Source organism: Ursus maritimus, unplaced genomic scaffold (assembly GCF_017311325.1).
Source record: "Ursus maritimus isolate PB19 unplaced genomic scaffold, ASM1731132v1 scaffold_16, whole genome shotgun sequence".
Classification (NCBI taxonomy): domain Eukaryota; kingdom Metazoa; phylum Chordata; class Mammalia; order Carnivora; family Ursidae; genus Ursus; species Ursus maritimus.
This window is the reverse complement of record NW_024424008.1, coordinates 52,017,567-52,040,094: the sequence shown is the minus strand read 5'-3', so window position 1 is coordinate 52,040,094 and position 22,528 is coordinate 52,017,567. Positions and strand designations below refer to the sequence as shown.

Genomic DNA, 22,528 nt, shown 5'->3' with positions numbered 1-22,528 from the left:
TAATTAAGTCATGTGATAGAACAGATTGGAATCATTTTAAAGTTTTACATTTGGGTTAAATGTAGTATTTTGAAAATCCTCATTGGCACTCTGTAGTATGGCAGTGTTTCAGTAAAATAATCCTTTGATTATTTTACTACTAAGACAACAAGATACAAACTCTATCATATGTATTCAACAAATGGCTTCTGAAGTGTTTTAAGCAACTGTGACGCCATGCCCTCAGGATAACACGCTCAGGTACTGCTATGATTTGAACGAGTGTGTCCCTTGCTCCCCCAATTCCCATGTTGAAATCCCAATGCCCATTGGGATGCTATCAGAAGGCGGGGCCTTTGGGAGGTGCTCAGGTTGTGAGGGTGGAGTCCTCAGGAATGGGATTAGTGCCTTTGTGAGAGCAGCTCTGGAGATCTCCAGCTCCTTCCGCCCTGAGAGGACATGAACCAGGACGAGGGAGGGCTTTCTCTAGAACATAAGCATGCTGGTGCGCCTTGATCTTGGACTTCCTAGCCTCCAGAATGGCGAGGAATAAATGACTGTTGCTTATGAGCTACTCACTCAGTGCTACTGTGTCAGAGCAGCCCGAACGGACCAACACAGGTACTCACACTGTACTTCAAGGTACCGCTGGGTCTGCAAGTTTCCGGTGACAGCTGGGTGCTCCACCTGACAGATCACCGGCACCCCGTCATCCTCCTTGTGCACCTTCAGCATCAGCTGACTGGTCACGGTGTACATGTCTGACCACTCCTCCACCTCTGATTTGCCTGGGAGACACGGAATATACCAAGAAATCAGAGTTGTGTGAATTCCTATCACCCTGGTTCCATAGGCTCCTCTCCCCGCCTCAACGTTGCTACTCTAATCAAGACGATGGAAGTAACTCAGGATAAGGGTAAGCTGTGGGTAGGTAACGGTGAAAATGATAGTTTTCTACTTTCCAACCTTGCAGGAGAGTATGTAAGATGTATTTCTACTCCACATAATAGATACTATTTTGATTTAAATATATTACATATGTTGTCTTCTATCTTAAAACCTCCCACAAAAAGGCAGCTGAAAGTTGAACCACTTTGCCATCTGACTGCTTATGGCATTCTGGAGGAGGAAAAGAGAAATGCTTTTCACCCCTACCACCATCTGAACTTGAAACATCTAGTAGGCTGTCATGTGGTTTAAGAATTCCAGGACATCATCCAAATCCCCGAAGTAATTCAATCAGGCATAGAGATATAAACAACCCCCTCTGCCCACCCCCATCAGCAACAATTAAGAGGGAAAGTAACTAAATGGATTTACATAATTGAAATTGTAATTGAAATGTTTAAACTCTGAGACTTTTGGAGACCACAAAAAAAAAAAACAAAAAAGCAAAAAAAAAAACAAAAACAAAACAGTGGCAGTGGGTAGAGCAAAGTAAGATAGAGGCTTTGGGCCAGATGGGAGACACATCCAAGAACACCCAGAAAAGAAGGGAGGAGGCTTCCGGATGGGATGAATAGGCCAAGGCGGCCCCTTTCCTGAACTCAGCACTCCCCGGGCCATGGCGCACCATTAACTTTCTTTTAATGTTTTGTACTTATCGGTACGCATTTAATGGCTCAATTCACTTAGAAAAGCAGAGGGGAAATGAGAAACTCCTTCCTTCCAAAACCATACCTAGGAAATAGGAGATTAAAACAGAGCAAGCTTTTTGAAACTTAAGCTGTTATATATAGATTTATCTGTTTCTAGATATAGATTTTTATATCCCCTTTCTAAAAGGCCTTATTCTTTTCTTCCTGGCACTCTTGATTTATTCAACAAGCACACACCAAGCACTTACCTTGGCCCAGATACCAGCTGCTTGCTTTACAAACATTCACTCATTTCATCTGCCTAAGAATTCCATACAATCTGTAATATTAATATCCCCATTTTAGCAGAAATGGCTAAACGCAGCTGGCGTTTCTGTCAAATGACCAGAGCTGTTTGAACCCTGGGTACTACTTGCAAGGCAGCCCTGGGAAGGAAGGGGTAGGAAGGCCGACACACAAGTTTTAACTCAGGATGACTGACACAGGAGGGTCAACCAGGGGATAGGCTGTGGCCAAGGCGCTGGCTAAGGGGGCAGAAATCTGAGGGTACAGGAATCAAACCTGGGGCGGCCTAGGCCTAGGGAGAGAGGATGGGGAACAGCATTAAAGGAGTGGCCTGCACCGCCATCACTAACTGCAAACTTTGCAAAAGAGCAGGTTAGTGACACGTGCACGTGAGTTACAGATTCTAAGAGAAAGGGGGGGGGGTGCCCGCAAATCCACAATTAGGATGCAATCCTTCCCGCACTTAACACACCTGCCCCTACAGGAATGCACAGAGTCAGCCAGCTGAAAGTGCAGTAATCCGTGTTAGAATGACTTGGAATTCACCATCAAGACTGGTAACTTTTTTTTTTTAATGTCTAACATGAGAATTTGGGGTGCTGACCCACTCTAGGTCACAAGGTGAATGAGAACTGAGGGACAACACAGACACCCGGAGTTCGGGGGACACCTCCAACAGTGGTTCTTCCTGGTCTGAAGAGTTCTAGCTCTTTCTGAGCACCGGAGTAAAAATCTAGCAACACCTATCACCACAAACCCTCAAACCACAGGCGGAGGACATGCATTAGATTCGATGAAATGCCTTTACGCTCTGGCTTCACGAGCGTTTAGTAATGGATCAGGAGCCCTATCTAAGTGGATATTTTTGGTTTAGGGGCATGTTTGGCATTCATCTTTAATTTCCCCCAAGCTGTGCCCCTGCTGGAGTCAGGGGCCCGCCCACTAATGCCGGACAGGGCAGGCTGCACCTCACCTTTTAGCTCCTTGTTCCCTTTGAACCACCTGATGGTCGTGGCTGGTTTGCTGGCCATGGCGGTGCAGTTGACTTCAATCTCCTCGCCTTCCACCGCGGTGTCTTTCTGGATATCGATCATCAAGTTGCGCGGTGGGACTACAAATTAAACACAGAATCCATTTCCGCACGTAGCCTTCTTTTCATTAGAAACTCTCACTGCTACCAAACGGAGGAGACAACTAATGGACATTCCTGATGGGATTTTAAAACGAACTGCCACCGGAGGGAAAAAGAAGTACAAAGTCATCATCGAAGAGTGTGAATTATGTGGAAGTTGTTAATTCAGAATTTCTCTCCTGAAGTTATCTTACAAAATGCCCAGCCTCCCACTCCTAAGTCATCAGTGACCAAGTTATAACAATAGTGGTATTAGTTACCCATCGGTTATTAGAAAACCGACCAGAACACAGATCTAAAAGTGAGATGAGTACACACTAATGAATTTATCTTCCTCATTGGGAAGGATCTGGAAGGGCTACCTGTCCTTAAACTTATCCCTTGGATTTCAATCTTCATATGAAAGATTCCAAAGACAACCAGCAAAGATCAAAAACGTCAAGTCTCTCAAAAGAATCGCTCACCATAAACACACACGGAACACACGGACAACTTGTGCTTCAGAACCAGTTCTATTCAGTTAAAATTATCCACAGAGAACCAGGATACAATCAAGATCTCCAATGGATGGCACAGTAATAAAATCTACTGGATGGAAAGATGCGGTAAGATAGGATATGCCAGTTAATTTGCAGCAATTTTCCCATGTCCTGAAATCTAATGCTCCAGATTTTAGAAAGCAAAGATGAAAATGACTATTTAGTGCCTGCAAGACCATTTTATATGTCAGAATTAAAACCACTCTCCTTTAAGCATATTAAGCATATGTAATAAGATGGAATAAAATATTTGGGGGCTAAAGTGAGGAATATCAAATCCAGAGTAGGTAGGGTGCTGGGGATGGTGAGAAAACATGTTATCTTTTATGAAACTCAGTTGACACATCAGGTGCAACCTTACTGCAAGATGGAGCTTCTTGAAATAAAAATCAGTAAGAATACGGAATTCAGCAGACTGAATCTCAGACTCTGTGCCCTGACCACCATGAATAAGCAAAGACAGTTCTGAGCCTTATGATTAATAAGTTTCTCAACTCAGAAGAGAAACAAGAAATTAAATATGTATAAACATGCCATCCTGATGATCAAGTTGAATAATAAATCTCTGATACCACTTCAATAAATTATGGGATTAAACCACGTATTTGAGATTTCCAACTGTTTGAGTCCAATGTAAAATTCCGTGTACAGGAAGACTCTTACATGGACTTGAAGCACTTGAAAATTCCTACAGAGAACGATGGAAAAGGAAAAGGAAAAATGGTGGGCTGCATATGTTTCTCAGCAAGACAGCGTGTGGGGTGTGTGTGTGCAGGAGTGACTATTAGAGCAAAAGCGGGCCTCTTCTTTGTTCCCTGTGTAAAAGGAAAAGAACACATTTGTTCAACTGGATGTGTTGCCAAAGGGATATGGCCCAAATGAGTAGTTAAACATGGCAGAGAACTACCCTCGCTTACATTAAAAAAAAAATAATAAGCATAAAGAGAGATCGTCTAACATCCAGTTTGGAGTTGCACATCTGCCAGTGTTTTAAGAGACACAGAAAGGCAGTGACAAAAGTATATGGGACGACTTCAGCTAGCTATTTCCTGAACGTAGATATTCGTGCCAGATGACAATCAGGATGGTTACAGATTTTCATCACACACACCTAGAGAGCTGATAGGGAATACACACAAAGACTAGATGTTTTGGACCAACAAGTACTACCAAATTCTGAGTGCAGTAGCATAGGGATATTGAAACAAAATGCTATTGTTAGAGCAAATGTCAGAGGAAAAGATTGCCCAGGCCTGAAGAAAATAAGATCTCGGTGAGCTAGGAGGAACAAAGTAAGAGGCAGGAAGACGAAACCACCGAAGAGTAAAAGACATAGGAACGCCCTCCCCCCGCCCCCCACATGGAGGAATGGAAGTCAGACAATAGTAATTCCTGTCAAGGTTCAGGCAAAAATAAAAGTAGAGTGATGGAAATCATTCCTGATGTTGGCATACGCCATGACGCCCAACGGGAAATGGAATTGAGTACGGTAACTGAAGAGATAGTACTCAATTTAAGGAAATTCAAACTGAGTAGGGGAGACTCAGGGAAAGCAATCCTCTTTGGATAGGACAAAGAGGGCAATGGAGTCCATCGGGTTCCAGCCTGCTTGTGTAACTTTGGAGAGAAACCTTGCTGGTGACCTAAGAATCGTGATGGGGAGAGATCCCAGAGTTGTTAAAAGATTCCGGCAAGTGTCACTGTCAAGTCTCAATGGCACCCAGCCTCCAACACAGGCTCTGTCAGGCATCTGCGTCCTGTGTGTTCCTGGGGCTCTTTCCCTCACTCTCGCCCTTCTTGTGCTGGGCCTGAAGACAGCTTAGCTCTCCTCATCATAGGCTTTCCCTAACCGCCCCTAGCAGCTTCCCTTCAGTGGTATTTCTCTCTGTGAGATGGAGGTGGTCACGGAGACGACAGTATGCTCTTTCTGCATTACCAACCACGTCTGCTGGTTCAAAGGAAGGAGATGGAAAAGCGCACGTATAAATGAGGCCAGAGGAACACCTACCAATGCCTCTTAGATTTTGTTTGGAGGCTCAGAGCCTGACCAACAGCAAAGACATGCTCTCTGTTTTGGATCACCTATTGCTTGGCATTGTACATGCTGCTTCTTCCTCTCCTGCAACAGATACGCTGTCAAGTCCCCAAACCCTTTAGGGGGATGCCCGTACCCGTGCTAGGTCCTCGGGTCATCTTCCCGAAGAGCTGACATCATCTACCTTCATGGCTAAAGTAAACGTGCAGACAACTTGCCACATCTTGGAAAACGGGACCAGCGCAGAAAAATAAAGGACTTGTTTATCACTGAGAAGAGCATCCTGAGAAAGAGCTGAGTGATTTTATTCCAAGTCCACAGTGTTCTCAAGATTGCGGCCAGGATTTCTGACTTTGCTAAGATGAGAAGAAGAAACAGGCAAGGGTACTGGGAGCTGTGTGGTCTGCAAACCTAAAATCAAATCTGATCATGTGAATCACAATGGCTTATTGACATGAGCTATAAAGTTGACATCTCTGATTTTTTTTTTTTTAAGAGCAAGAAAGCTTTGGAAAATATAAACAAGGTGGTTTAAGTCTTCCTGAAAAAAATGGGGCCGGACAAGAAAAACTTAAAGTTTACTTTGGTCTATTAGTTGTACCCCGTTTTTCCCTTCAACTCAACAATGTCTACTCTAATACAAAAGTGATTAGTAAAGTATAAAAATCCATTTGTGGGAAAAATGAATTAAAGCTGCTACTAACTAGAGAATATACTTAAACGTGCTCTACTAAACAGACACATATAAATGTAAAAACTGCCTGCGGCCATTAATGAAAATAACCAAAGATGTATGTAAGGAGGTGCATACAGATGAAAACCTGAATGAAAATCAGAGGGGGAAACACTAGAAAATAGCAAAGAAATGTCAAGGTTCTTCTTAGCTAACCTCAAATCTATAAGAGTGCTCATTACAAACATTACGCCTACAACATTAAAAAAAATCAGCAATATCAAGATGAGTCACACGTTAATTACAACAAAAGAGGAGTCTTAAAGCTGATCAGTATGTGAAATCTCACTCCAAAACCCTTTGAAGTAATTAGGTTCTCCTGTTCCTGGAATCTTAAGAGTGAACACTAATCTGAGAAGGACAGGACTGTAATAATATTAGCTGCTATTATCAGTAACTATATTTATCTTAAAGCGGTGTACTCTCTTTCTCGTTCCACAGTTTCCACGAATACTGGTATAAAGAAAGTTCTACATTACGATCTAGGGAATCCTAGATCTCACACAAGTGGAAGGAGTGAATGGATATCCTCAAAGGCACCCAAATGCTGGCAAAATATCATCGGCGAGTTTTCAGTTTTTACACAGATCAGATAATACACGTAATAGTAACTAACAAATAACCATCTCTATGTCTTATAATCATGCTGAAATTTTTGCTAAATGCTTCAAACAACTAATAGACACATGCACTAAAAAGAGCATCTTCAACCTATCAAGAAGTTTGACAGCTGTGTAAGTATATATGGAGTCCTTTTCAGAGAACCATAGATAGAAATGAAGATGCTAATAGATCACTCTTCATTCATTAGAATATCTGAAAATTCTAAACCTTAGGAAAAAGGTTTGAATATATGAGTATCAGTGGAAATTGTCAGATTTTGGAATATGAAAGACTCAAACACTGATGACAACAATTTCACTCCGTCAAAGAATCCTAGAGTCAATTCAATGGAAAGAATATTAAATGAATACATAATATCTGCAGAAAGAGCATCTACTGGTATTACTTTCAAGTATGTTTAAGTTAATGCTTCTATACAATACAAGCAGGAACCTATTACTTCTAGAATAATCAGACCTCCAACAGAATTACAGGCATAAATGCCTCTCAAAAGTCTAGTGCTGTCATGCTGACTCCCAAGCACTGGGTATATTCAGTCAAACTGGCCCAATCCAGTGGGTCTATGAACAAATGTACCAGATTTTGGAAACTGATGGGCATTCATTGCTTGTCCACGGCCAGACATACTCCTGAAAACAAAAGATGTGCACCTTCATGGAAAAGTCTCGAAACAGCAGCATTTGGGACTTCACTGAAAACAACCCAGGCTAAAAGACACAAAGGTTGTGAGACAGAACAGTAGGGTCTGTTTTAAAGGCTACGATTCTAGATTTGCACCATGTGCTTTGTAACCCAAGCAAGAGGGCTCATCTCTCTTCTTATCATTTCTTCCTGTGAAAGATAGTCATACTTAAAAGGTGTTGTAGAAAAATTCTCTGAAAACTATAATATTCCATTCCATTGCTGATACTCTTGTGGAAAGACCATAACCAATGGCAGGTCAGTGGGCGGATGGTCAGCTTGAAGTCTGCTTATTGGAGTAAGTCACTGGCTGCACGAACAGTGTTTTCAAATACTTCTGAACAACTACATGGACAGAAAACCTCAAGGCACACATGCAAAATGCCAAAATAAGTCATCCCAATAAAACCTTCCATGCTTTATTATTTCTGCAGGTCTAATAGGGATTAATGCTAAAATTAAAGCAGACACGTACATCTGAAAGTCATCTATCGTTCAACACAGGCCACGTTAGAAATTGCACGGCCTGACGTGAAACAGGACTTCCTAAAATCAGTATTCCTCTTATCAAGAACATGTATGTAAGCACTAGGGACATGTTTTAGTTTAATGAATGAAGAAATATTTTCCCTTTAACAGCTGTGTTTAAACAGAGTAATGAGGCAGCAGCCCTATATGTACATCCATAAATACATACATGTTCACACAACCAAGCAGAAGCGTCCTTCATATTTATCTTTCCTCCTTAATCTTCATATCATTACATCGAAAAGCTGCACTCTGCTGCCTCAAATAGACTTTGATTCATCGTCTTTCTGAGGGTGTAAATCAGAGATCTTGCCTCACGCTATAGTGTATGTCCTTGAAAACTCAGTTTCAAAAATCCAAATCAGCTGCTGTTATGTACTGGTGTACACATTTATCTAAAGGTGACTAATTCGGACCACCTTCAACACAGGAATATCTGCTGACTCTATCAAAATCTAAATATGAAAACTTAGCTACTGGGATTTTCCTGAAAATCACAACCTGGTGATCATAACTGAAGACATTCAACTCACTACAAGTGTCCTTAGCAGCCTGTCAGCAGTCCTTGCTTATTATCAGCCTTCTCTCCCTAGAAGCTCTTAATTCTTTTACGTCCAAAGGTTGCAATTTGTGCAAAGTGTGTGTTCATGGGGTGTGATTTTTACAGCATCATCTAGAGTATGAGCAATACACAAGACAGTAAGTAAAGCCAAAGGTACGGCGAGCAACATTAAATGAGATGTAACTCAGAGGGAAAAATCATTAGACGGATTTTATAAGCGAGCTCTGCCACGGGGTATAGAGGTGGTAGCCCACCTCCTCCTCTCCTGCACAGAAGGGAAAAAAAATCCTGGTTGTTTAGAAGCAATGACATTTCATGTGGTGAGTGATTCATCTGAGGGCTCTAAATTCTCTTGATCTTTGCTTCTGAAGCTTGAGAGTTGAAACCCAAGAGCAGGTGGGATCTATAAAGACTGCTGATTGCCATTCCTTAGAGTGTTTGGTAAAATAGGCTATTTTTAAAATTCAGCAAGATGGGCGGTGATTCTTCCTCAAACAGGTTGGAACAGCAAAATTTACCATTAACCTCTTCCTTGCTGCTGGAAGCCATCTGGTAGTAAGGGCCACCCCACTCCGTTTCCCAGAACACAACCCCACACGTTTCTTACCCAGCACTGTGATTGTGGTATAACTTTCCTGTGGCGGGTCAGTGTAGAGCTGGCAAAAGTATCTTCCTTCATCCGAAATTGAGACATTTGTCAGCGACACTTTGAGTTCACTGCTGGAAAAATTCAGCAACTGAAACCTGCTGTCCTTCAAAGCTGTGAACAACACACAGAGGTGGTGATCAGGAGGAAGACAGCAGACAGTCTGTTGTCCTTCCCTAGGGGAGGAGAAAGTTCGGGGACTCGGAGGGCCACTACCGAGAAGAAAAATCGAGTAAGTCTTTGTGCACCTGTTGGGTACTTCTTCATACTTCTTGAATTACTATTTTGGGCTTCTGCAATAACTGCGAGTAGACCAATTTCCTTGTCCAGAAGGAAAGTGACACACACGGGGGCCTATGGGTGTAAGCGTGCATGCAAACACACACACACACACACACACACACATGCACGCGTGCGCTCCTTGCTGTCAATTTCCAGCCCTTATTCATAAATTGTTTCAGATTTTCTATCAGAGTTCAGTAAAATGAAAACAGAAGGAAAGTGCAGGCTGTGGGTCCCCACTGTGGGCACTGAAAGTTCAGGGAGTAGGACCTACAGGTTTTTGAGTTGTCTCTACAAATCTGAGGCCTTAATAAAAAAGCAGTTGCAAATTATAAAGACAAAAATCACTATTAGTAATTTCAAAAACAAAATGGAAGTCATTAAAAAACAATCTTCATAGCAAAACAATCCAATTTAACTTGGATGCTCCTTTGTATTTGGTACAGCTGGAGGTGGAGCTGCCCAAAGTCCATGACCTAAGGCCTTCCGAAGCCTCAGACCTGGCCTGCAGTTTTCTAACTGCATTCAACTTCATAACAAGAACCGGATGAGGATAAAGTAGGAAATCAGAGTCACCACAAAAGTCATGTATGTGGGCTTTTTATTAATTTCAAATATTCACTTTTAAAGTCCTTATGTCAATTCTGGCAAAGGCTAGATTCATTTATAATGATAAAAATTCACTCTGAGAATGGCTGGCTCCTCTTCTTTTACCTTCCTTCATCTTCTTAGTCGTTCCTTAGTCTTATCAACTCTTTCCCTAGTTCACGAATGTTCTGGGGTGTTGGGGAGAACAGGGACAAGCAGATGCGAAGGGACATTCCTCGACATCCGCTTTGATTAGGCACCCATGCTCCCAAAGAGCAATTTTTTGAAAGACCCGATTCTTGCTCCGGTTAAAGCTCTGACGTCCATTTGAACCACTTCTGGGATATACAATTAAGTTTCGATAATTACTTTTTGGGATATTACCTTTGGTAAGATTTCAGCAAATGTAACTTCTATGTACCAGAGGCTATGGTGATAGGAGATTTTGGTTTTGTCTTTATAGGCACGCATTGCCTTGGAAACTTCTATCTTCAAACCAAACAGATTACCCTTCAGAATATTATATTTTCCTTGCTTACTCTATTTGAGTTGTTTGTGTCAGCTAAGTATTTGGGGCTCAATTGCAATTCACCTTGAATTACTACAATCAATTCCTATTGCAAAGTAAGACTGCTTTACTTTTAAAAGGGACCATTCAAGGTTTCTATTAAGTAGAAAGATTATGATTGCATGTCTCTTCTTCCGTCTGAAGAATTGACTAAACTTTAAGCATCTAACATTAAATTTAGAAAAGGAGGCCTTGGCAATCTCTTTATCAAGACAACATGTAGGAAAAAGAAAAAGTTGCCACCTAACGTTACAGAGATGGAAACTTACGCCTGAAGTCCCTGAAATAAATGGTCTGCCTGTTGGGATTCAGCAGCTGAATCACAGAGTCGTCACTCTTATTGACTTGGCAGCTGATGGTTGCGACTTCTCCCTCGATCACTGTCACGTCTTTCGTAAACAAATTCTGTCCATTGCCTTAAAAAAAAGGAGAAAAGAATTTCCATCAGTTAAAATTTGGTTAATGGCTCAGTTAGAACGAGAGACAAGACGCGTATTAAAAAATGGGCACCAAGGGCAACACCGGTGTGGCTCCCATCTTCCTCTGCCGTCCACAAAATGAGTCCGTTAATCCCAGAGAGACCCGGGGCAAAATGCAACTAAGCCTGGGATCAACATGCTCTCAAAAGTCATGATGCCAACGTCCCAACCTCCAGTATCTTGTACCAGTTGAGCAGTGCGTTGGAAAAGGTAAGGAAAGGTCAGAGACCTGACTTTTCTAAGAAGCTGCAGCTCTCGCAAGTGGAGTAGGGGAGAAGCATATACTCAACCTCAGCTCACGTGCCCTTGAGCTAAGCTATTTGGTCGCCTCACAGAAAACTCAAGGGGCTACTTAACAGAAGTAGGGAGGAGGGCTCAGTAAATAATCTCATCTTATTAGTCGATGTCGTCATTCCCAAGGTATAGGCAGTTCAGCTGTTTACTGCGTGGCAGTGAGGACCTACCCAACTAGGACTCTCTGGAATCCCAATAAAATCCTGGGAAGGCTTATAGTTTGGTTTGTTACTCTGCTCGCAGAAACTTATGCCTTCACGACTCACCCACAGCCCCAGGCAGTCCCAAACCATGCCCCTACTGTGGACCACCCCCACCTAGCCATTTAGACATTCTCTTTCAGAACTCGTCAAAAAGTCAAGGCTTTCAGATTCACTGATAGAAGGCTTATTCCCAGATCCGCTCCTTTGTTGCTTCTGTGATTAGTGACAGCAGCCAGGGCCCCTCACAAATGTCCCATATGATCTATAGCACAGGTAGAGAAGAGGAGAATTCAATTCAAAAGCTAAAGATGAAGTAATTGTTGAATGTCCTACTCGCACCCAGCACAGGAGGGGATATAGAAATACAGGGCACTGTCCTGGAGTTTCAAAAGCTCCCATGTGGGTGAAAACTGATACCTAATCTTCCCTTATGGAATAGAACATGTAGAATGGGCAATGGGTATAATGGTCGATCAGGAAGGGGAAGAGAAAGATTGCTTTTTGGCTGTGTGATCTCAAGTAAGATATTTAAAGTCCCTGAGCCAGTTTCTCATTTGCAAAATGGGGACAGTAATTCAAAGCCCTCTCAGAGAGCTGTCGGAAAGACTGAGGAAGGTAATAAATATAAAGCATTTAGCACAGTGTCTAGCTTCCTATAAAACTGAATAAATGGTGGTTGCCATCATCATCACCATCCTCTCTCTAGTTGTCAAATCCCAACATTTATTAGACAACTCCACGTGTTGAGTAGTGTGGATACAAGAATGAAGGCTCCCAGTCCCACTTCCCAAGCTTTCTAGGTTAATTATAGATCAGGGTGGTTCATTCACTCCCCCTACCAAAACAAACAAATGAAAACAAAAGAGAAGCCCAAAACCCAACTTTGTCACATTTAGAAACAAAGGTCAAAGATAAATACTATCGCGTGCGCGCGCGTGAGAGCGGGCACGAGCGCGTGCATAAACAGAGACACAATTAGAGTAAATGGAGGATTTCCACCTGCTATCCTATTTCTGCTGAAGGATCCTTTTTGGCAGGACACAATGAGGAAGTGTGACAACGGTGTCTGAGATGGTTTTAAGCCAAATCCACATGGGAACAGACCAGCCTCTGATAGAGGATTAGAAAGGAGGGAACTAGGGGATAAGGACAAAATTATCAGAGCCACAGACAAACAAAAATCCTTGGTGCTTGAGAAGCCAACCAGAGTGAAACCCAACCTTGAGATCTCTGACACAGGAAATTAACCTAGGTGTGAGAACGCAGGCACACAGGGCTTGTAGTGAGCGAAAGGGTAAATTTTCCCTAACTTGATCCAGCAGTGAAGGCTTAGAGGGCTGAACAATGTTGTGGAATATCAACAAAGAGAAAAAGCGATAAACAACAACAACAACAACAACAAAAAACAACAAAAAAAACACACCCCACAACATGCCCATGAAGGAATGCTTATTTTTCCCTCCGTAGATTTCTGTGACAAACACAGAATTCAGAAGCCAGCTGGAGGGAGCGGTGTACTCCCAGATTTGAGAAAAGAACAAGGAAAGGGGAATTCCTGCCAATCAAGCAAGCTTTTCAAGGTGGTTTTGCTGGCCCTGGCAAAAGTATGTACAGAAAGGACAATACCCTTATTTCCTCAGGGTAACCCAATCTAGTAAGAAAATTAAGGAAAAATTAAACCGCACAATTCCATGTTGTATCTGTCTGAAGTCACGGGACTTGCTGTGAGGCAATTAGAATACCAAATGGGGTCTACTGGGTTGTAGGCAGAGATTAACTCTATCTAAAGAAGTCTGTTACCAACATAAATAAGAATCTTCCATTTCTAAAAGGAACCCATGGAAAGGCTACCTAGGGATAGGCCTCAATCCCTTCAACATCAACCATGCCTTACAGATCATGACCACCATCTTGGGGGTACTGGAACTAAAAGTCAGTTGCAGTTCAACCGGACCCTAATATAAGATACTTTCTGTGGAACTAATGATACCCTTTAGTGTTAGTCCTTCCTCGGAATGCTGGTATATTCTTCCTGAATAGCATCCATACCCACATTAAGGCTATCAAACATTTGCACAGGAGATGGGAACAAAGAGGAGGTGACCGTGATTCTGTGTTTTGCGCAATTAAGGTAATAAAAGAGAATCAGAGGGGTTCTGTCTATTAAAAAATCTACACATTCTTAATTATTACTTATAATGAGGTAACATAAGATCGGATCACTTTAGTGTGTTATTATGAAGTCATTCAGGTAAAATTTTTGCCATCTGCACGTTTTTGCCCCATGTGCTCTGGCACAGAACGTGCTCTGCAAATCCATGGTGGTATCATCATCATTACCATATTATTTTTTGAAATTGCGAAAGCCAATCTCAAATCCGATGTCTCAGGAAATGACGGTTCCTAGCTACGTTAACATGGTTATAATACTAATGCTAAAAAATCACAAGCGATAATGAAGTATTTTGCTGAAAGAGATCAAAGTGCCTTGGCTGATGGTGGTGGCCGAAGAATGTCACTGTAAAAATCACCAATAAATTACACGGGTCAGCTGGACAGCAGTTATATTAAACAGAGCTCCATGCTTCGAGGCGCCATGGGATGGCCGCAATGCAATAATAATGACCTATTTATCTGAGGCGCGGAATGTGAATGACAGTGATGAAAATACGATTTGTATGTCAGTACTCTTAACTGCCTGAAGCCTTTATGTAAAAATAATTTCTGTTCACATCCTCAAATATTTCTTCCAAACAGAAGGGTGCACTGTGACTTGATAAATTTCCCCTTGAAATAGATATCATGACAATTAGGTTGTTACAGAACACAACTTGATGTGTAGCAGAAGGGTACAAACAGGCAACGTGGGTACTTTTCTTAAATAATCCGTTTAAAAAAGCTTCCTGATTTTCTAAAACTCAATTAGCAGATATACTGTCAAGGCAGAAATAGCACATGTTCTGGGCAAAGAAATCAAGTAGGTACAATATACAGCAGCCGTTAAATAAGGCTGTTAACAGCAAGGTAATTTATTTTAAGGGTGGAACAATGTCTGACATGTATAGACATTTTTGACTGCTAATTGGTGTATATGGGTGAGGTTTAAGAGACAGAATCAAGCTGGATTTTTATTTATATCAGCAACTGTATTCCCTGGAACTTTCCAACTTGCCCCCTAATTTCTAAAAATACAACTCTGGCGCTGGAGAGGCGAGCAAGTCTCCCGCAGTAAACTAGAAGTTGCTAGGACATTTATTACAAGAGAGAGAAAGCGTATTGTCTAAGAAAAGGAAAAAAAAATATTTCTATGATGAGTAAAGACCATTTCAGCTGAGTTGGTTAGGGCTGGAGTGGGGGTGCCACTGGCTCATCAATCCCCTATTTATTCAGTCTTCAACTGGCTTAACTCATGGATTCTTTCCTGAAACCTCACTTGGTTACAAACTATTTCAGCGGCACTCCACACAACACTAGCATCGACTGGCATGTACTACATCCACAATATGGCCGCCCGAAGACGGTGGCGGGGCGGCTCTCGGAGCCAGAAGCTGGAACGAGAAGCAGGGAAGGGAGCAAACGTTTCTCCAGCGCCAGGCACTGTGCTGGTTGCTTTGTACACGTTTCCCTCTCAAACTCCTGCAGTTTTCAACACCCCCACTTTAAAAGTTAAGAACTGGAGACCCAGAAAAGTTCAAGTAAATTGCCTAATGTAATTCAGCTAAGTGCTGGGGCCGGGGTTTGAACCCAGTTCTGTCAGCTTTCTCTGGCCCATACAGTTTGTACTTTTTAACCAGCCAACCTCAGGATCTGCTGCCAAGGTTCTATTGGCTCTGCCTTGGAAAATTTACTTGTTTTTAAAGAGGGTTATTTCCCAATGAGCAACTTCTGATTTTTTTTTTTCATTTCCATAATTTATCCAGAACACAATTACACACTTCAAGATGAGAGAGAAACTGTCCTGACTGTAAAACACCTTGTTTACTACCGCTTCTTTCTCTCGGCACTCAGCACACTTTGCCCCTAGAGAATGCCTTCATTACCAGTGCATGGCAGCCATTTGCCAGCACAGGGAGCTCGCCCCCGCTGCCTGGCTTGTTAATAAAGAAAGCACTTCATTTACACCGGGGGAGTCTCTCCAGTCAAGTCTAGATAAAAGGGCAAGTCATAGTTAGAACAGAATTTGGTTTATACTATGGCAACTATGTAAACTCTTACTGACACCGAGGAACACAGATGACTCTTAACTGGGAAGACAGTTTGCCCAGAGAAAGAGCAAACAGAGTCCCCTGACCTACTCCTTCAGTAGCAAAATCATATTAAGGAAACCTTTTTTTTTTTTTTCCTCCCCTCCCCTCCCCTCTGCTGTATGGAACACTGGACCTAACATGAAATCAGCACAGTCAGGTTGTCTAAACAGGCAAAAGTCAAACCAAAAAACAAAAACAAAAACAACAACCCCCCCCCCAAGAATGAACAAACCCTGCCAATAATCAACGTAGCCATTAACGCCAAACAGCCACCATAGTTCTTGAAATTTTGCACCAATTAAAGGTTCAGGATTATTAATTCTTCCTCTCCAAGAGATATCTAAGTTTAGACTTTTCAAAGAGTCAAAAACACATGTTTTTGAAAATCTTATTTCTTTTGGTCGTGAGCCCTCTGTGTCTTAGAATTTCAAATGGCTTTGCCCCCCTTCTTTCTGTGGGATCCCCATTTTTATAATGTTAGGTATGTGCCCAACTTGAAAGAACCCCCCCTTAACCCCCGAGCCGATTAAAACCACCACCAAGAGAGGCCCCACAACTCCTGCTAACATCTGAGAGCTAGCACTAGAAATGAATATGGTTCAGGAAAAGAAAAAAAAATTAAGAATCTGTTGAAACCCAGAGGGAAAAATCTTTCTAGCTGCGTATGTTCCCCCAACGTAAACACAGTGTTCACTACAAATCATTAACAAAGCCATTAAGATTTGATTTCTATCTAAGCAATTATTGTCAGCATATTTTGTACATTTCCTTTAAAAGACTCAATCCTATCTTTCAATTCATTAAACTGTTCCTTGCATTTATAGCATTTTATATCAAATCAGAAACCTATTTGAATTAATAAGAATTACAGTAAAAGTAATTTGAAAATAAATTATTTGAAGTTCAAGCCACGAAGGCTTTTGATGAAAGAGTTTAGTCCCACTTAAATATTACAGTAACGTTTTCAGTCATCCAAAGTGCAGATGAGAGACAGTGAGAACCAGCGTCCAAAAAGATGAGCCCATCAACGTGCATTAAGGTTACAGTCAAGACCACTTCGACATAAATATAATTCCTTATTTCAAAGAGAGGCGATACTTCAACCTTCTGTGAATACTTGAGTATTTATTTAAAATCAAAAGCATTCAATCTGTCTGCTGTTTACAAAGCTTCTCCTAACCTTTTTGATCCCCATCCATGTTTTGCTATCCCAAACAGTTAAGTTGAATGTTCCAAGGACTGTCTACTCAGTGGTCCAAATGATTACCAAAGCGAACCCTGTAGCTCATAAAATTTGGAGTTAAAATAAACTAAACCGACTCCACAAATAACTAGGTGGGCAAGATTATGTGACATCAACCAAAATACTTCATTTGTGTCACCTTGTTTTTCACAGAACCCTTATGAAATCAAAGGTCAACAGAACTGAAAGGAACCTCACGAGCAATGCTCTCATTTCACAAAGATACTAGAGCTCAGGGAGGAGAAACACGCGAAGTCACAGGGCGAGCATAAGGCCCAGCTGAAAGTAGAGGCCACATCTCCCAATGGGCCACCAAGGTATTTCTATTCTTGGCTATTTCTGAATAACACTTACTGATTTGTTTCTAATTACAAAAGCAATATATGCTCAAGGGTTCTTTTATTTTTGTTTTTAAAGCTTTGCTTTACACGTAGTATTTAGAACACTGTATCCTATGGTATGGAGATGGTCAGGATCTTATTAAGAATCCCCTGTAATATAATTACTGTTGTGTCACTTGAGCTCATGGAAGGAAAAAAAATATTGAATTTAATCTAATCTCCTTTTATAATCAGTAAAAGGTGAGGCAAATTTTTGAACGGCAAGTTAAAGAGTAATCTTCCTCAGTGCTGGTTTTTTCTTCAATTAAAATTGTTGATTTCCCCTGAATACAAAACAAAAAATATCATCTGACACAACATTAAGCTATTCATGAATATTCTGTATACACATTCTTGTTTAGTTGACTAATGGCAAATTAACGTTCTCTATTTTAGCTTAAACACATACTATAGGTATGTTTGATTAGCATTGAATTCCAAAAGCTGATTACTATGCATGCTTTGATTATGTAATTACATAATAGAGTATAATGGCTCCTTTGGAGTCATTATGATCTATATGGCAAATATGTTTCAGTTTTGCTATAGTTTAAATACACGTTGAGATGACAGCTCATAACAAGGCTCCACTTTTCAGTCTTATCAGCTAAATGGGCATTTCCCCATTCATCCTAACATCTCCTTGACACCAATTAAGGCCTATTGTGTCAGGCTGCACACACTCTGAGAAACACCCTTTGTTTTCTTGGCATTCAAAAAAGGACATTAATTTTAAAAGCTGTATTAAGCAAAAGGCCTGGTTTAAAAAAAAAAAAAAAGGCTGACATTCCATCCTTCATCCACCCTTTGAAAGGTCTGCAGGGAATCACATCTAGTTCATCCATCACTGCGGAGACAACCACAAGGGGGTTAAAGATGGAATTTCACCTTTAACTCCAAAACGCACATGAAGGAGGACCAGCCAAGAATATTGATGCTCATGGCGGTGGTTGGCCACAACGCGTTCAGCTCAGGGTCTAACTGAACGTCAACCACACCGAGTTATACAAAGGTCCTTCTGCAAATCTCAGATCTTGCAAATCCTTTACATTGTGAAGCTCCTTTTGGAAGGGGTAGTATAGAACAGCACTGCCAGATTTTACCTTCCACAGCCCCAAGCCTAGTTTTTGATGGATCTAAGGCCAACAAAATTTACCTAGTGAATAGATTTTTGATAATTCTGCCATCAGCTTGGAAACTGGAAAGCAGTCAGGTTTTAAAACAGGACAAACGTTATTGTAAAGAATTATGTAAAGTTTCTCTCGTCCCCATGAAATCCTTCAATCTTGTACCTTCGTTTGCAAGAAGAGCTGTTTCCGCCTTTCTCTTCTAAGAGAATGATCCCTTACACCATGCCAAACCGAAGGGGACCTGAGTCTTAACTTGAAAGACTAATAACCGTCAAGCTGTTTTTACCTTTGTGTCTACTGGTTTTCAACATTAGGGCTGAAGAACCGAGGTCAAGCACAGTCCAACTGGTATTTACATATAGGATGAGAATCTCTTTTGTGAAAGGAAACATTGATTAGAAGTGTGAAAAGTCTTCGCAAGGAAGACAGGGACAAAAGAAAGCAGTTACAGTGCCTGTGCTATTTCAACTGTAACCGTCACATGAGCTGCTTTGCTTTTAGAGGACTGAGCTCAACAGGACTTTTTAATCAGAGCCCTCGGCACTAAAGGGGCCAAGCCATTAGGATGCTTAAGGTCCAAGCTGCCAGATCCCATAAAATGTAGAGGTACAGTCCCCTCCATGAGAATGTTTATTGGGAGTGATACCCATCCATTAAAGACGAACAGGCTTTTCCACTGAATATCACTTAACAAGAAAGAAAAGAGCAGTAAAAGAAATGAATATGCAAATAAACTATACGAGATAGTAATAATCACTGAATCCTTCGGCTCTTCACATGGAAAGGTGAAAATCCTAGATTTTTTTCTCCATTAACTCCTTTCCATAGCTGGACAGGTTTTGTGGCTTTCTGTTGATCAAAAAGAGGGTGTCTTTTTTTGGAGGGAGGAGAGCCTAACCCTGAAGAAAAACTCCCTCAGGTGGACAGGTTTGTGAGAATTAAAAAAGGAGCCCCCAAAGTAGAAAAGTCACCTTTATTCGCTGGTAGGATGGCATTCAAATCACCTTGCCGAAGAGTCCTACTAAGCCTACTAAATCTGCTTAGAGGCTCTTGGGAGAAAGGGGGGCTCTTAAAAAAATATTCACTAAAAAGCAAAACAAAACCCACCGTCGTCCAACTTGGACTTTGGAGAAGAACAATCTGAAGACAGAGGCTTCTTAGAAAACTAATTGTGTTAGCAAAGCAAGTAGAATCTTCTCAATGGATCTGATTCTGTGATGTTCGTTTATGTCAAAAGAAGAATAAAAGAACAGTTTTAGACTGCGCTGCTCCAGCAGCACTTCAAGGCTGGTGGTGTTCCAGCATTTCAAAGTAGATTGTTTCTCTTACACAAAATGTGCCGAAGGCCAACTGCTGACGTTGTGCATCAACCGCTTTGCTAATGAACTGATAATATGAGATTATATTCCCGCCTTTGTACAGTGAGAACCAGCCGGGGAAAATTCCCCTATCTGTGCACGTGGGCTATTGGGGAAGGAAGTCTCATTCTAAGAGGGAGAAATCCCGCAGACAGAAGCTGGAAGCTGACAAACCACGGGCTCGCTCACCCTCCAACAAACGTAGCACTCCTGCGTCCCCCAGTCAGCTCAGGCCTGGGGTAACGGGAATCGACAGTTATAATTCACAAGTAGACCTACCCACTTCTCCCAAATCACATGCTATTCATAACTCAAGATTTACATGATTAAAACTCAAAATACATACTGATATATTTGGAAACCGCAAAGGAAGATACAAGTATTAGGTTCTATTATTCCTAAAAAGACTTAAGGCAACTTGGACTTCTCTCTCACCCCAGAAGACCTATTAGCAGCCAAGCCATTTATAATATTATACATCGCAGGGGCCTCTGGTGAGCTATCACCCTGTAAGAAAATATAACGTTGCCTTTTTTTCCTAACCAAATGAAAAATCTAGGATTTCAAGGCTATGGGGATGTGGCTGCTTTTCTGTAAGTGACACTTGTCAATGCCCCTAAGTCGTAAGCTGATTAGAGATGCAGACTGTTTACAATAGTTGCTGTTACTAACTGCTCCTCTATAAAGTTCTTTAAACTTTCCTCAGAACCCCAATCTCAAGTCTCAATGGGAAGGGCCCGTGTGTTCCCTTATTTGTCATACTTGGATTTTATTTTATTTTATTTTATTTTATTTTTTTTTCTTAGGCAGAGGGAGTGGGAGAGGAAGAAGCAGGCTCATAGCAGAGGAGCCTGATGCGGGGCTCGAACCCATAACGCCGGGATCACGCCCTGAGCCGAAGGCAGACGCTTAACCGCTGTGCCACCCAGGCGCCCCCATACTTGGATTTTAAGCACCTAATTTAATATCATTTTCCCTTTGATAAGAGGTACCATGATTAAACGGGGGTCACTTTTCGCTTGAACTCACCAAAAGCTGATTCTTCTCCTCTTTTTCTTCACATTGCCTCCAGGATGTCAAAAGACTAACAATAAGTGTAAGATATTTAAAATCACAAGGCTATAACATGTAACAATAATCGCTACACACAGGGAAGAGGAGGAAGGGACTGCTTTTCTCCCAGTCCTGAGGCAAGAGAAACAAATTATTTCTTCTCCGAAAGTGTTCATTATTTAAAAAATTTTTTTTTAATATCCAGAAAACTCCCACTATTCCTGGAGGTGGTATTATTTTAATCATCAGCATGATAACAACAGCTAATATATTTTTAAAATGTTTTCTATGTGCCAGGCGCTATGCTTTTTTACATTATCTCACTTAACCCTCAACAATCCTAGGGAGGGTTCATCATTTTAGTATCACCCCCATTATACAGATTTAGGGAAGCTAATTAAGTGGCTGGAACCAATACCTGAACCTATGCCTATTTAACTCTAGATATGGTGCTATTAACAATTACATGATATTAATGAGGCTTTATGATGCCAAAGCACAGAGGGGAAGTGCTGGAAGAATCTACCGTATCTCACTGATACGATTTAGGAATAAAACTAAAGTCATCCTCTTAGCACATAAGGGAACGTGAAGCCTACCAGCAACCCGTGTGTTCCAATATCGTGACCCTGGACAAATGGGCTCTATAACCACAGTCTAAACACTGGCCCTTCAGTATTTAGAGGGAAGATGTCTGTTCTGCTGAATGATCCGAACTCAAAGGCTGCCCCACTGCAAGTTCAGGCATTTACACTATCTGCTTCAAGGGCGTTCATTAGTATTGACAACCTACGTGACTAAAATTTGGCTGTAATAGCAAGTCTCTTTCTACATCTCATCGTTCATTTTTCCTGTCAACAAGAGCCACTGAAAACCTTCCAAATTTAAAGCTTAGAGCCGACAGGACAAGCAAGTGAGGATATCAGTTGGAACACATCAGATATGGACTCAGAGAGAATGTCAGCTTCAACTGACATTATTGCAGAAACAGAAAACGAGGCAACGGGAGGGATCGAGGTTTCAGACTCTCATTCTAGAGAGAACTCCGAGTGTGTGTAATATGGTTTGTGCAAGAACAGCTGTAAATCCATGATAATCATCATGCTGAATAATGCTGCAACATTCAACTTACATCTCCTACCAGGAAGCCAAGTAGCTTTGGACTATCATACGAAATGACAATTTCTTAGCTGGAAAATCGGGGTCCGTGACTAAGGCCCTTATTGGTGAGTTATTCCCTCTATCATTTGTCAGTCATAAAGCAAGTGGTGTGCTTTTCTGTTTTGTTTTGTTTTGTTCGACCTCTGGGCTCTTGAGCTGCTGGTCCCAGCTGAGTCTGAAAGAGGCATGTGAATAAGAAA

At 41.5% G+C, this 22,528-nt stretch overlaps 1 protein-coding gene across 1 annotated transcript in view; it reads right to left on the bottom strand.

Annotated features, from left to right (window-relative positions):
• Window positions 1–22,528, bottom strand: part of CADM1 (cell adhesion molecule 1) — a 369,237-nt gene that overhangs the window by 54,413 nt on the left and 292,296 nt on the right. Inside the window, exons 5-8 of the mRNA XM_040630655.1 lie at window positions 11,050–11,196; window positions 9,304–9,456; window positions 2,836–2,973; window positions 609–767 (exon numbers count right to left, since the gene is read on the bottom strand). Of these exons, the coding sequence (XP_040486589.1) occupies window positions 609–767; window positions 2,836–2,973; window positions 9,304–9,456; window positions 11,050–11,196 (597 nt within the window). The remainder of the gene's footprint in view (window positions 1–608; window positions 768–2,835; window positions 2,974–9,303; window positions 9,457–11,049; window positions 11,197–22,528) is intronic.